This window comes from Lichenostomus cassidix, chromosome 3 (genome assembly GCF_008360975.1).
Source record: "Lichenostomus cassidix isolate B80296 chromosome 3, HeHo_3.0, whole genome shotgun sequence".
Lineage (NCBI taxonomy): Eukaryota > Metazoa > Chordata > Aves > Passeriformes > Meliphagidae > Lichenostomus > Lichenostomus cassidix.
The window spans coordinates 47,600,036-47,615,796 of record NC_139483.1 but is presented as its reverse complement, the minus strand read 5'-3'; the positions used below and the strand labels follow the sequence as shown (position 1 = coordinate 47,615,796).

The following is a 15,761-nucleotide window of genomic DNA, read 5'->3' as shown; positions in this document are numbered from 1 at the left end:
TATACATTAAAATATATAGATGAATATGGAAGCATTTTTATATTTTGACAGCAGAGAATAGTTTGCCTGAGCTGCTCCTAGGCCTCTTTGTAGTACATCAGGAAAAAGATTACAAAATTGAAGTCTTCCTCTCTATTTTCCACATGGTTGTCCATCCACTTTGGTATCCTTTGATGTTAACAGGCTTCTCCCAAAACAGAGGAATGCAATTTGTAGTTTGTTACAGAGGCTGGACTGGAAGTCAGTAAAAGCTATTGCAAATCTTCAGATAGCTCTGGAGGTGAATGGCCAGGTTTTCTTTACTGCAGTTGCAAGAGGAGATGCTCAATGGTAGTGGCTGGAAGGGGACTGTTCTGTTGAAGTACTCAGCACAGTCTGAGCACGTACACTTCAAAGGCAGACTGTACATTATTTCTTCCTGCAGATCTCTTTATTGCCATTTTCACCTTGTATTTTATGCCTGTATATATCCATGCTTTGGTAGCAGAAGTTAGCTGAATAGTATTAACAAAGCAGTGCTGCCATTATTGCTGTGATTATCACCAGTTAAAGTGATTTTTAAAAGCAGCTGAATAAATTTTAATTGCGTTCTGACAATAAGGGGGTGGGCAGGGAGGGATGGGGCTAAGCACTTACCAGTTTTGGAAGAGTCTGTGTCAGTCAGGACTAGTAAAAGAGCTGCTGGGAGGGAGGGAATATGTTGATTGTAACTTGTAAATTTAGAGTTGTAGAATTTTGTGGCTAATCTTTGTCCTAATCTAACTCTGTGGTAGTAAGGAGACGACTGAATCAGTCTGAGCGTGTTAGTTCAGGCACTAATTGTTCTTACCAGGCCTACCTGTGCTTTTGAACAGTGGTTGTACACTGGCCACCACTTCATCTGTGGGGTTTTTTGACTCTGGAATATTACACGTAGTGGCAGAATCTTATAGGAAGAGATTTGGTGACTTGAGAAAATGCTCATGAAAATCTTGGCCATTGCAGCAGAGAATGGTTTGGTACATACCATTCCACTCTTGTGATAAAATTTTCCATTGTATGTCTAGAATGGAAGGCAGTGAGTATTTTTGTCAAACTTCATGAATATAGAGGGCTATATCTTATCAACTGATTTGCCCTTTTTGATTTTTCTGAAAAATTGAGTTTTTGTGGTTTTCAAGACTGGTTGTAAATGTTTAGCTTAATACTTGAACCGGTTTCAATTTTTCTCCAATTTATAAAGTAATTTATAAATACATTTATTTCTAGGAATTTGAGGCCTTCCTATTATTTGCCAGTACAGGAGCATTTTTAGATGCATTAGCATTATTATTGTAGCATATCTCAGGACACTAAAAGGGCAATTTTAACATAATTGAAATTTTAAAGTTCTTCTTTCTATTCTTTTTCAGGTCAGTACCAGCATTATTAGTCAATAATATGGATATCAAATCAATACTATTTAGCAATGCTGAATTTTATTTCTTTTTTCTTTTTAAGACAACATCTGGGGAAGATGTACGGGACTTCACAAAGGTGCTGAAGAATAAATTCCGGTCAAAGAAGTATTTTGCAAAGCATCCCCGACTTGGCTACTTACCTGTGCAAACAGTATTGGAGGGTGACAACCTGGAGACGTAAGCTTGATTTATAGAGCAATTGCTCCTGGAATCTCTGGCCCATTCTATCACAAACAGAAAGCTGAAACTCAAATAATAGCCAGCAACAGTTGCAGAGCCTTGTGCTGTATTATTTTGTATTGTTTCTCATTATCTGCAGATCTTGTCTATTATGTTTAAAGTAACATATTTTATGCTTAGGTTTTCATAAGCATTTTATTAGAAAGCCATGGTTTTTACAATGTCCATGGTAATGGACAAAGCAGGTAATGTTGTCTGGGGCTGAATAGCTGTTTTACAGAGAACACTTCTGAGGAGACCGGGCTTTTGGAACTGCACTGCTTATGTGATTATGTCCGAATTCCTGGAATTAAAAATCTCTCAGTTAATTAGGGTGCTACAGGCTTCAGAAATAGAGGTGGCCTAATCAGAGAGTGCGCTCTCAGTGTCTCCACTGTGTTATTTATGGTGCTGACAGAAGTGCTTCACTTTATTTACTCACTTGGCAGTTGTCAGCAAAAGACAGTCTTACAAGAGCAAAATTAAGACGTGTTGACAGGATGCTAGAATTATTTTCATGGATTGACTGTCCCTCACGTCCTGGAGTCTCTGGCACTGCTGCACTGTCTGACCACAGCACCACTTGGCAACAGCCTGGGTGAGGCTTCAGCAAAGATGCTCTGCTCAGTGCCAGTGCCCATGCTCTGAGGGCTTCCATGACTTGAGGGCCGTGCTTTTCATTTGCAGAAAGTAAACAAAACATCCTCATTAGCAGTTTAAGATACAGGAGGTAGTAATCTGAAAACTGACTGATTGATGGCCTGGCTTCTAAGGAAGCAATGCACATTTAAATGTTAAAATGTTACCCACCAGGGCAGTCTTCAGCTGCCACCGGCACAGGAAAGCAAAGCTACTTTGATGTCATGAGTTTGCCAATGCTGCCAGAAATTGGAATGTCAAAACTGTAATCACAGGTCAGGATAAAATTCTGTTGGTCCAGTCATGTGGGAAATAGACAGATAAATTGTCAGCACCATGCTGAAAAAACTGTTGGTATTCGTTCTCTGCCCTGCAGGTGGTAAAACTCAGTGATACATTCCTTTTAATAGAAAAAATTAAAGAAAATAAAAAATCCTGTTGAGTATTTCAAGTGTGAAAATGTAATACTGTATTTATTTACCTCATTATTTTTATGTATAAGGAAAATAAGCGTTGATAACTGTGACTTATGGTGGGGTGTTTTTATTGGTGGGGTTTTTTACCCCACTGTTTTTTTTTAATACATTTTATTAGTTAGTTTAAAATGAAAGTTCCAGTGCCTGGGCAGAAATTAAATGAATTGATTATGGTTTATGAGCTGCAGTTCAATCAATACCACTGATTTGAGTTTTTCTTTAAATTGATTTTTATTTAACAAAACGAAGTATGCGAGTCAGTCTTCTGTCTCTCCATGGCACGTGGCAGTATCTGTTGCTGTCTCTTTTCTCCATCAGTTGTTACTGGTTCCGGGTGGGTTGCTGTTTAAAATATTTTGTGTTTCTCCAGCTATCTCTTGTTTAAATTGTACTAAAGTTTTTGTTTTATAGTTTCATTCCTTCTGTTTCTCTCTTTTTTGTGTCTTCCTTACAGTCCTATCACTCTCATCAGTATGTGGCCAGAGCAATATGAGTGAGTATGCAGAACCCCTTTATCTGGAAAGCCTCATTTGCCGGTTGTTTTAGCTCAGTTGCAGCTAATCTGATGTCCCTGAATTATAGGGCATGGCTGACCCAAAGCAATAACACCCTCAGGAATATTGTGAATGTATTTATTTGTCTTCAGTTTAACTTAATTTAAAAATAATGTTGCCTGTATCATAAATTGCTTTAGACACCACTAATTTTTTCATTCTTATTTTTAAACTAGTCCTTCCCAGTCTCCACAGCTGTTTCATGATGACACACACTCCAGGATAGAGCAGTATGCTACCAGGTAAGAGAGACATGGTTTCTCACCAGGACATTGCATTTTGTGGTTGATTTCTGCAGTTTTTAATATACAATACTGGTTGGATATTACTTATTAAAAAGATACAATTCTCTGTACTTAGAAGTAAGTCGAATCTTTCTAAATCATTCTGATAGCTTCATCTGATGGCTATCATCTGATAGCTTCTGATTACAGTTGTATTAAACGCAAAATAGATGTGTTAAATCTAACATCTCTCATACAGAATGGAAACCGCTGCAAAATTGTGTCATTTCTAAAATGTGCCATTATCGTTTTGTTTCTTCATTTTTAACCTTTGAAATAAACGGAACTTTTTGGATATATAGGTTTTCTCAGTAGGATATTAGATCCAGGGTTTTGTTTTCTTCTGTGATGGGCTGACACTCTGCATTACTGTTGGCTTTTAGCAGAGCACATTGTAATTACAGTTGTTTCATGTTTGGCTTTTGTGGGGTCACCCTAGTCGTTTTGTGATAAAATATCCATTATGCCAAGTCCATCTCAATGTTTCAGTGTTTTGTTGAACTCTCTTCTGTACATTCAGACCTGGTGATCACAGGAGCATTAAGGTTGGAAAAGACCTCTAAAATCATCAAGCCCAACTGTTAACTCAGCATGACTGTGTTCACCACTAAACCATGTCCCCAAGTGCCACCCCCACATGCCTTTTGAACACTTCCAAGGAAGGTGATTCCACTTCTTCCTTGGGCAGCCTATTCCAATACCAGACCAGCTTTTCACAGAAGAAATTTCTTGTAACATCTAATCTAATAGCATGGTGCAAATCAATGCCATTTCCTCTCATCCTGTGTTAAGGGCACAATGATGGTGAAGTGTTAATCAGAGATACCCTCTCAAAAATAAGTACCATGGGAACTGACTGGGTTTTTCTGTGGTTTATTGGCACCTTAAAAATCTTCAGAGCAGTTTTTTAAATGCCTAGGATATGCTGTATGTGATCTTTGCAGGAAGAGAAAATAGGGAAGGAAATAATGCTGAAGGGCTACTTAAAATCAGCCTTTTCTTTTGTCCCTCAACAGAAAATATTTTCATCCTTTATTAGTAGTACAGCACAATGACATAGTCATTATAGAGCTTTTCAGTTATTTCCAACATGTCATTCATATAAATTACCCTGCATTTCTTTGAATCTATAACCTAGGCCATCCTGTAATCAATTAAAACCCTTGAAGCAAATAAATTTCTCTAGAGAGATTTATCTACCTATGTCCTTTTTTCAGCCTGTGGTGCCACAATACTGTGGCTTTTTGTGCTCAGTTGAAGCTCAAACTCTGGACTCTGCTTTATGAACAGTGGAGATCTAGGTGCAATTGTTGTTTTCCCTCTCATCCCCCTCAGCTCTTACCAGTTCTGCGCAGGATTAGATGAGCTGAAGGTGCACTGTGCACTACTCGGTGATCATTCAGGATACAAACCTAAATCTCTTCCTGCTGTGTGCAGACATTGCTTAGCAAAGTTGAAAACTTCATACTAATTGCCTCATAAGTAATCTGTCTAAAACTGCTCAGCATTGTTTTTCTTCTAGTAATAAAATCTTAAAAAAGAAGACATAATTCTCTGTCTTTCATATACTTTTTATTGTGTCCTTTTTAGTTGGAGCTGTTATGCATATGTTGCATATAAAGTAGTAAATAATTTTTATTGTTCTGATCTTTTCAGTCAGGATCTTTAAAGAAATACTATCAGGGCTTCCCTAATAAGACAGTGTCCAGCAGAAACAGTATATCAGGGATTAAAGCCTTCACTGTTACTGACTGGAGAACATTCAACCCTCACTTTTCTCGTAATAAAATCCCCTGCCTGGAATCAGGTACCATTTCCCTGTTCGCTGTTGTCCTGTATCACCTCTGAGTTACTTCTAATTTCCTTCCTCAGCTTTCAGTTTTTATCCTGCCTTGAAGGCTCTTTGCTACTCCTTCTCTGTCTCTCTCTGCTCACTGATTAGGCCATCTGCTGGTTCCACATATTATCCCAAGCAAATCCTTATTAATGATGGAGATCCTCAATGTGATGATAATGTTAGAATCTGCATTTGTGAGTTGGAATATCTATTACTCACTTAAGGGATTCTGGACAAGCTCTTCTCTCTGAAGAGTAATGGGGGTTGTACTACTTCCCTCTATGACAAAGGGACTGTGAAGATTAATTTCTAAAATTATGTTTCATCAAAAGATTTAAAGAAGCTGAGCTAAGCAGCGTTGCAAAGGTGGCTTGTAAGCATGTTGCTTACTGTGAACTAGATTTATTTGAGATGCCCCAGAGCAGAGATGATCTGATTGTCTCTAGTCACTCTGGAGATTCTCTTCCCTTCGGGAGAGGTGTTGGGGATCAGTGACCTACCCCAGCCAAGGTGGGATGAGACAATATAGATGAAATGTCTGTGCCTTCATTTATTCTTCCTCTTCAACCCTTAGGAATAGTAAAAAATGTACAGAAGGCCAAACTTGCTCCATACTAAAAGAAGTCACCAGAGTTCCCAGTTCTTTAGGGCCTCGCACACTGCCTTCAAAAAGAAGTTTGAAGATATAATGCACTTACAAAAATATACGTGAAATTAAGATACCTTTATAGTAAAGGAAATAACTGTATTTGGTGCAGTTGAATGTATGTGCAGAGTACTGAGTGCTCCTAATTTTTATAACTGCATTTTATGTACGTAAGGTGTATATATTTCCTGGAAACTTGAATAGGGAGAAAATTTCTGCTTTGATTTTAAAGAACTGTATGACCTTGTATGTACAGTCTAATAATCTAATCTTTTTAGATTCATTCCTTCCAAAATAAGAAACTACAGGCAATGACTGCCTGTAATTATACTGCTTTTTGTGTTGTTTTCCGGGACTTGTCTGTCCCACAGTATGGTATTTTTTGCCAAGCATAATTTCAGATGTTGCATGGGCTATATTTAAAAAGTATTCATCCTCTTTTGTTAGTCCAGCTTTAGAAAATGCAGAAGAAAACCATCTGCAAAAACATCTCTTTAACTAATTTTGCCATGAGAGTTGTGGTGATGCTAATGATAATTGTACTAGAGTTAGAAAATACACTTTTTTGTTGTTGTTTGGCATGTAGAATTAATTAATCACAGCACAAGTTTCTCACAAAAGTCCTCTGGATTATAGGTTTTTGTCACAAAATCTAGGAGTTTATTCCTAATCATGTATACAAAGATTGCCAAATCTGAGCTGTTTCTAAGTAGAATTGATTTTCACACTGCCGTTGTTTTAATTGTCGTGGTCTTTCCCTGCCTTTCAGGCTTGCACAGATGGAAAGGACCAATGGCTCCTTCCTCATGGACAGCAGCTCCACCACGGGAAGCGTGTAAGTAACTCAGGACTCATTAAGGCCGTCAGGAGCTTTGGTCATAGATTCATGGAGTAATCTTCATCAGGTCTAACACAGGACTCAGTAAAAGCAGCTAATAATGACCCCAAGGATGCCTGCATAAGTTTGATTATTCCAAGCACCAATTGTAGAAATCGGTGATGTTCACTGGATGGTGTGTGGGAACTCTATGTTTGCCAGGCATTCTGCTTCAAAAGTGAGGATATTCCATGTGAGTGGTAAAAAGCCACAGCTCTGAAGGCTTTAGTTTGTATTCCTTTTCTGCTTTTATCATGGTATAAAATAAAATAAATCTTTCCGTGGCTTTTTCTAGACCCTAGACAAGTTTCTCATCAAAATAAAAAATCATGTCTATTTTGAAGATTCTTCAGAGCCATAGCAGTGTTGCTACTTCTTTATATTTCAGTTTTCTGGCTTCTGATCCACCTGTTTGTACCTGGGATTGTACTATATAATAAACACAGTCCTACATTAGTTCTACCAGCGCTATTTTTAAATTATGTATCACTTTTATTGTAAAAACCATAATTAAAATGCATTGATAAACTTGGAAATCATAGAATCCCTTGAATTGCTGAGGAATTAAATACAATTTTTTTGAATGTAAAAACTTACAAATGTTTTAACTTTATTTTATCATCAGTTAATTAAATCAATGTTGTAGGACTCTACCTCTTCTAAGTTATTAACAAATACCATCAACAATTTTAAAGAGGTATTCTTGTTCAGCTTTAGTTAGAAAATGCTATTGATCTCAGTAATAATTTTACTTACTGTTTTAAAATTTAATAATGAAATTTTTCTATCTATGAGTGTACTAACAGGTTGAGACTTAAAATACTTTGCTTGAAAGAAGCACATGATCTCCTTTAAATGTTGCCTCTTTCCTGATTAATTAACTCTATTTACGTACCAAATAAAACTTTCTTTCACATGAACTTGTTTCTGTCATTGGCACACTCACCAGTGAGAGAAATGCAGCCAAAATATTCTCTTTTGATTTCCCTCCCACACAAAAGAACCCCCACAAAAACAAACAACAACAACAACCAAAAAAAAACCACCACAAAAAAACCCCCAAAAAACAACAACAAAAAAACCAAAAACCAACCCAACAACAAAAAAGGCAAACATACTGTGTCATTTGGCAGGAAAGCTGGGAAGTTGAAGGTGGCTAAATGCTCATACACTGGAATTATGTATTTTGAAATTAATGAGCTTACTCATATACCAGGACCAAACAACCACCCATCCCAGTGGTAAAAGGGGGTATATGTGTGATTTTTACTGGCTAACTGTTGATGTTAATGCAATTTCCCTACATTCTTTTTCCTTAGAAAAAGAATTAGCATGGAAAGCTTGTGTACCAGCATGTGATAGGTACCTCTGAATCGGGGTCTCAGTCAGGGGACTGTTGCACAAACAAAATATGGAGAAGAAAGTAACCTTGTACACAATGGCACCTTCTGTTTTATTTGCAGATTAGAATGCATGCTTTCATTAAGGCTTAAGTACTGAAGTACTCAACATTCTGAAGGCCTGTGGTTTAAAGTTTAAACTACTGTCATAGAATCATTTGGGTTGGAAAAGGCCTTTAAGATCACTAATCCAACCAAAAACCATGCATCTCCCAAGTTCACTACTAAACCAGGTTCTCAAGTGCCACATCTGCCTCCTTTAAATACCAGTGATAGTGACTCAACCACTGCCCTGGGCTACCTCTTGCAGTGCTTGACAGACCTTCTGGATGAAGAGGCTTTTCCAGGGATCTACAGAGCTATGAAGTTTGGATCAGAAGTTGGTGAAACATTGGGAATTTAGGATTATAGTTCAAATCTATTATTATTTTTTAAATGCCATTTGACATAGAAATGGGGATGGCGTAAAACTGCTCAAAGGAGCAGTTTGAAATGTGAATACATATTTTTTCATCTCAGAGGTAAACCTCTCTGAGCAAAATTTCTTTTTACAGTATTGTTTCAGACATTCAGGAAACAATTACAATTACAATTACTAGTTTGGAAATCAAATTCTTTGCTTCTCATAATTGGAGTTCTGTTTCATCATCTTATTTTTATTGGTCCTGAAGAGTCCTTCAGTTTATTGTGAATAGACAGAACAGAGGCAGTGTTGCCTTTTTTGAAAACTTGATTTTGAAAGTTACTGTGCTTTGGTCTTTTAAGGTTCACAAGTTCAGCAGCAATACTTTTAACACTCTTCATGCTTCAAAGATTATATGAAAGAAGTCATCTACATTTGAATAAGAGAACTTCTGCTCTCAGTTAAACATAATGAGTTTGTTTTCAGGACTGTTTTACAGTATGCCATTTGATTAAGAAAGCAGTCATCAAAGATAATTCTTGGGTTTTAACTAACCTGTTTTCTTGAATGTCATTGTGACTACTATCTCTCTAGCTAAGCTTTTATAACCCTCCCCTTCCCTAAAGATACGTGAATTCCATTAAAAAAGGCATTTTCTTTAATCAGAAAAATACTTGTAGATAGCAAAAAAAGGCACAGTCTCTACTGTAGTATGTCCAGCTTCTTTAAAAATATTCTAATGCTCTCATGCATTAATTTTCTGGTACAAATGTATTGAATAAAAAGCTTTTCCTTCATGTCGTCTTCTCTATACATTAGATAGTTGTAGATGTTTAGGCTAAAATGTCATGATGGATTTTTTTTGGCTTTAATTCATGTAAAAGCATCTCTGTCTTTAAAGCAGACTTGCCTATTCACAAATGAAGATGAGCATAAGGAAAATATTAAGTCTTTACAACAAAGAATGATAAATAATGTCCCTAACAGACAGCTATGCCTCACAATTTGATAAATCGTGGTGTTGTAGAATGATAATAAAAATTGTTAGGAAAATAGAACAAGAGTATAACTCTTATTCCTGTAATTTATGAACTATCCTATCAAGCCCATACTGAAGTTAATTGCACTGGGCATGGTATAAATACTTGCAGAATAAATGCAGATGCTTAATAGCTGTTTTCTGGTTAATGCCTTTACTACCAGCTATCTTCACGTCTGCAGCATTGTTGATGCTATTTCACGCTCATCTGAAGGCAGAGTTGGAACATACCTGAAATTTTATTTGTTAGGGAACTCTGCACTCAGGTTCAGAAGTGGAACAAGTTCAGAGAGGAAGGCCACTGATACTTTTACCTGGCACTGCTACTTAATGTAATACAAGTCAAACTGGAGTCCCAGTATGTAGTAACTGAATACTGTGACAGGATATAAGTGGTTAAAAGGTATCTTGTCACAATGAGAAATTAGTTTCATATGGTGGTAAAATTAGGAGAAGAACAAGTAAATTAGCCAAAGCATTTTTGAGTGCCTTCTTCATCCTTATTCTAGTATGTCTCATAGCATCAGTAGGTCAAGATACACTTTATTTGGACTAGAATGCATGGTGCTTAGTATAAGAGCTACAGCTAAAATGACAATTGTCAATGAAGTAAGTTCACAAATAACCCCATCTTCCTATCTTAAATCCAATTTAGTAATCAGTTTTCTTAATCAGATAAAATAATGCACTGATGAAAAATGATGGTCAGGAAATCTGATTCTTTTTTTCGTGGCATAGTTCAATAAAAGTGAGATTATATGCAGCTTTATTTGCCTTTTGCTTTCTCTATGCACAATGCATGTTTTGGAATAGACCTCTTGAAAATATATGTCCACTAAAAGAATAGGACACTTCAAAGGCTGTTTTCCCTGGGCTTCTTCGTTGGGGTGTTCTTTTCCTCTGAGATGTACTTCTTTCAAGTCTGACCTTCTGTGATGTCTTGTTTGCTGCTTTTTACTATGGTGAAATACAGAATAGGAACTGCAGCCTCTGCTGTCGAAGGACTTTGTATACTTCTAGTTGTTTCTCAGAGGACATGGGGTATTCAGTAAAATAACCACCAAGAAAGAGTGAGGAATTAATTTTTACGTGATGCTTTTATTGTGATTGCTGATTGCCATCTCCTACCACTTCTACAGGACAATGTCCCAGATTCTGAAAAATAAAAGTATTTGCCTGGCATAGAACAATGACCTTATGTTGTAGGTCATTTGAAGCCCTGTCCTGGAAGCCCTGTGCTACTAATGAATCGATCTTAATTACAGTAATGAGGTTTGCTGCTGCAGGTTCAAGGCTGTGTTTTTTCAAACTAGTAATTTTTCAAGACAGGCCAAAGGTAGAACACATGGTAAAAATACACATTTGCTTCAGAAGTCTTCCTTTATCAAGTGCCTGTGAAAAAGCCTGCTGTCAATTTCAATGTGTGATGTCTGAAAAAAGAGCAATCGATATTCGCAGCCTCTCCAGTATGCTTTCTGAGACTCTGAACCAGTGGGAGAGGAGGGAAATTAGTTTTTTTCTGGACTGAATAACTGTGAGACTAAAATATGTAATTATCTGTATTTAAGTGTGTTCATCTTATCTACTAGATCACAGTACAGTCAAAAGTGTGTAAGCATTTACTGTGTAAACTCTATTTTAAAAGCATTTATGAGTTTCATTAAAAATGAGGTTACATCTAATGCAAAATCTTGACAGAATCTCAGATTCAACGAATTCCAATAAATATAAAAAAATCCAGCTTTACAGAACCCTATTTTAAAAAAGATTCATTTTCGATGACCTAAATATTGTTTATGAACTAATTCACCATTTAAAAATGTAGACAGCAGCTTTTTGATGCCTAATTAAAATAACCAGACTAAACTAGATCAAGTGAACATTTCCTGACATCATCAACACCCTACAGAAAAGAAGGCTGTATGTGTAGTTACACAGCATCACTTAAATTAACACTGTTTTTGTGCTCACTGAAGGAGTGACATTGAATTGCTAGTGCTCTTGGCTTGCTGTGGCCATTTCGGTCACAGAGTACTCTGCACATTTTGCAGGGCTGTGCCCTGCAGAGTTTGAAGCCCCCAGAGGAGTTACATCATTTTGGCAAAAATTTAGTTGTAAGGGGTAGGGTATTTTTGTCAAGATGACTAAAGGGTAGAGAAGTACAGTGAGGTTTTAATTATCGCACTGGGACCTGATCCAAACTCCATTAACCACACTAGCCTTTGTTTTAGTTTGAAGTAGCCTAATGGAAAATAATGGTGATTATGAGTTTCCCTGAGATCACTCAAGTAGTGAAGAAGATAAAGCAGATAGAGGCTTTTTTTTTTTTTTTTTGGTAGGTAAGGGGGCAAAAAAAGGAACACTGTTCTGTTTCTTTCTGTTTCTTTTTCAGCTAACACTCTTGGATATCACTATTTTTATTAAGGACTTAAATGCATATGCAACCGCAATTATATCTAAACTATGTAGGCATATATATATATGTATTCAATGGAAAAATAATTCAATTTATTAATTTGCAGAGAAGATCCATGTTGTCATTTCTTCTCCTGAGTGTAGTATTGATTACATCCAAGACAGATAAGACATAAGTGACTGTACGTTATTTTCTTTAAACTTTCTACTCATTTTTAAAAGCAAAACTCAATAATTAGGTTTTTAATTCAGTGGACAGAACTGCCACAGGCCATATTTTTTTTTTGTCTAGACTTTTTTTTGGCAGGCATAGTCTTACTTGGTGTACATTTCTTTGATTGTAAGAGTCTAAATTTTTAAATCTCAGTGACAGGTTGAAAAATGGAAGCTACATGATAACTTTGGGTAGATAGTGAGTAGTTATCCTTGGGGAAAAAATAAATCAATGTTGTTCTACTATAGGATTCGTCTTCAGTACAAATTTTGTCTTAAGTAGTACTACAAAGAACCAAATCTTTTTGCTAAATGATAGAAGTACTTTTCCAAGAGACACACACACCAGGAATCAGGATTTATCAAATCTGGTTTGTCTTGCTTCTAATACAGATGAATCTTTTAAATGGATGTTGATATACAGAGCTACCAAAAACTCCTGGTTCAACAGGATAAAATAAGGTTTTTCATTACACAAAACAGTATTTATGGCACTCTCATCTGTTCCTGTCACATGCATTTTCTCCTTTTGTCCCAAGAGTTTGAACTTATTTCTGAGGAAACCCCTGATTCATATGCATGGCCTGTAAGACACCTAATGTGTTTTACTTGTATATGCAACTTATTTATAGACTATTTCTCACTGCAGAAATAACTGCTGTTTTTTCTAGGGTATACTTTTCTAAATAACTGGTTGTACTGTTCATTCAACTGACTGTACATTTGGAAATTCTGTGATGAACGATGTTGAATTGACTGACAGGAAATTTTAAAAAGCCTCTTGATAAGCTCCATTACACTTTTATTTGGAAAGGAAATACTTTGCATATAATGAACTTCCGATTTTTTGCATGTACTTTCAAAGCAGTACTCAAGGATACTTTTTCTTCCATAATTGGTTGATATCAGAATTCACAGCTGCTGCTTTCCAAGAATAGGAGAAAAAAGTTAGCGCATGAAGTATTCTAACTATGGAAAAGTCTGTTTTCCAAATCAAACCTGAATATGTGTGTGCATACTGCTCATGTGTTTGTCATTCTGCTATGACCATGCTTTAACTGTAGGAGATCTTCAGGGTAAAGTTTGTGGGGACAATACTTCGTGGTATCAGAGTATGCAGTCTCTGGTTTGTAGTCAAGTAAAGAAAATAATTTAAGGAGGTTTTTCTTCAGCATTTGTACTGCTGCAGCCATTTCTCTCTTAAAAGATGAATAATATATGTTTTTCTGCTGTTGATTCGTCCTTCTTGAGTAAGCAAGCAAGCAAACTGGTTTTAGGACTTGGTATCTTTCACTCTCTATCCATCTGACTTTATTTATGGAGAAAAACCAGCAACTTGGAAAGTAAGGCACATCTATATAAAACCAAATTCACTTGGGTATTAAAGCATAATTGAAAGTGTCAGGACTTCTGTATCTCCTTACCAGAAGGTAATTTCATGTGAGTCAGAAGGAGGACAGTGTTATAGTTTATTTCTATCCCTGAAACTCTAAGAAGGAAATCTACTACCAATGCAGAATTTCAAGGTATTGTGTGTGTATATAAAAATAGGAGGAGAAAAATGGAAATACAGTGCTAATTCAAAACCTCTAAGATTATTTTTGAAGCATTGTCAGTCCCTTTGTGCAGTGCACAGGGTTACCTAGATGCTTGATGATTCATTGCTTTATGACTTTGCGGAGAATTCTGTGGGGATTTTTTTCTCTAATTCTATTAGGTAAATTGAGCAAACTAAAATTATCTCCTAAAAATTTAAAAAATGTCACATATTGTTAAAAAAATGGACCTAGCAGATTCTGTTGGGGTTTTTTTATTTTTAAGGCATTTCAAATCAGTCTTCTTTGGTTTATATTATCTCTCATTCTTGTTTTCATTGTCTATTTTCAAACCACTAGCAGCATTTGTTTTTTATGCATACATTGAACTAAACGATCATTTATTGCAGATAAATATTTTTTTCCTGTGCACTGTATGTTTATATGATTCCCTTTCAGTATGTTTTTTAAGCTTTGTTCCTCCTTACTTTATCCTTTTCCGTAAACAAACAAAATTCCTCAGCTGGATAGAGGCGTTTGCTCACATAATAAATGTTTTACTGCTGTCTTTATCGGTGTTGTTTTATTGTTTCAGAGAGGATGAGCATGCCCTTATCCAGCAGTACTGTCAGACGCTGGGAGGAGAGTCACCTGTGAGTCAGCCGCAGAGTCCTGCTCAGATACTCAAGTCAGTGGAGAAGGAAGAGCGGGGAGAATTGGAGCGTATCATCGCTGACCTTGAGGAAGAGCAAAGGTCTCATAATCATCCTACTCATGTCTGAATTGTCATTTCATTGTTGTTTGAGCCATGCATGTATTGTGTTGAAGAGGAGAAAGACCTAGAAGTCTGATTTTAGCAAAAAAAAAAAAACCTAACAATCCCAAATGAAGGCATACATTGTGCATAGCTTGGCTCTGTTAGGTAGAAGAGGGAGTGTCTGTTAAGCAATAAATTAGTTTCCATTCTACTTCACTGCCTTTTTTTTCTCCCCCATAAAACACAAGTCAAAGCGTTGTCTTTGTATGAGCTGTTTGTGTTGTTAGTTGGGGGTGATAACATAATTTGGTCTTAGTCTTTTATTTTCATTTACTTGATCAAGCCATCCTTCTCCTCCACTTTTAAATATACTAGGAGTCTGCAGATAGAATATGAGCAACTAAAGGAGCAACATCTTCGGAGAGGAATAAACCCTCTTGCATCACCTCCTGACTCCATTGTGTCACCTCAGCATGCTTCTGAAGATGCTGAGCTCATTGCTGAAGCTAAACTCCTGAGGCAACATAAAGGTCGGCTGGAAGCAAGGATGCAAATATTGGAAGATCACAATAAGCAGTTGGAGTCTCAGCTTCACCGGCTGCGGCAGCTACTTGAGCAGGTATACTTTCCCCCAGTTTCTCCTGTATTTTTTCTGCACGGTGGATTTCTTGGTGGAACAAAGGCATTGACATTTTACTGCAGATATTTTCACCATTCTCGGTCTGTTGTAATCGATCATTCCTAATGAGGTATTTTTTGTTAGCCTCTAGTATAAACCATGATCAAAGTCAAATGAGCAGAAATTGATTATAAGTGCTGGAGTGATCATGAGAACTTAGGAAACATGGACAATAACACAAACAAGAGCAATAGGTTTTCATTAATTAAAAAGTGTGGGAAGAAAGTATATACCCTATTCTGAGTAATGATGCCAGCTACACCCCATGTTTGACTTCAGTTTTCCCAGACACTTTCCTTAAATAATACGTTTATTTATTTTTATAGTCACTCGAACCCCTCTTAGCATG

General features: G+C 36.6%; 1 protein-coding gene across 4 annotated transcripts in view; it reads left to right on the top strand.

The window, feature by feature from the left end:
- Positions 1–15,761, top strand: part of UTRN (utrophin) — a 352,485-nt gene that overhangs the window by 323,591 nt on the left and 13,133 nt on the right. For all 4 annotated transcript variants that reach the window (XM_085055625.1, XM_085055626.1, XM_085055624.1 and 1 more), the window contains 6 exons: positions 1,480–1,616; positions 3,228–3,266; positions 3,504–3,569; positions 6,864–6,929; positions 14,572–14,730; positions 15,109–15,352. In XM_085055625.1, the coding sequence (XP_084911751.1) occupies positions 1,480–1,616; positions 3,228–3,266; positions 3,504–3,569; positions 6,864–6,929; positions 14,572–14,730; positions 15,109–15,352 (711 nt within the window). The remainder of the gene's footprint in view (positions 1–1,479; positions 1,617–3,227; positions 3,267–3,503; positions 3,570–6,863; positions 6,930–14,571; positions 14,731–15,108; positions 15,353–15,761) is intronic.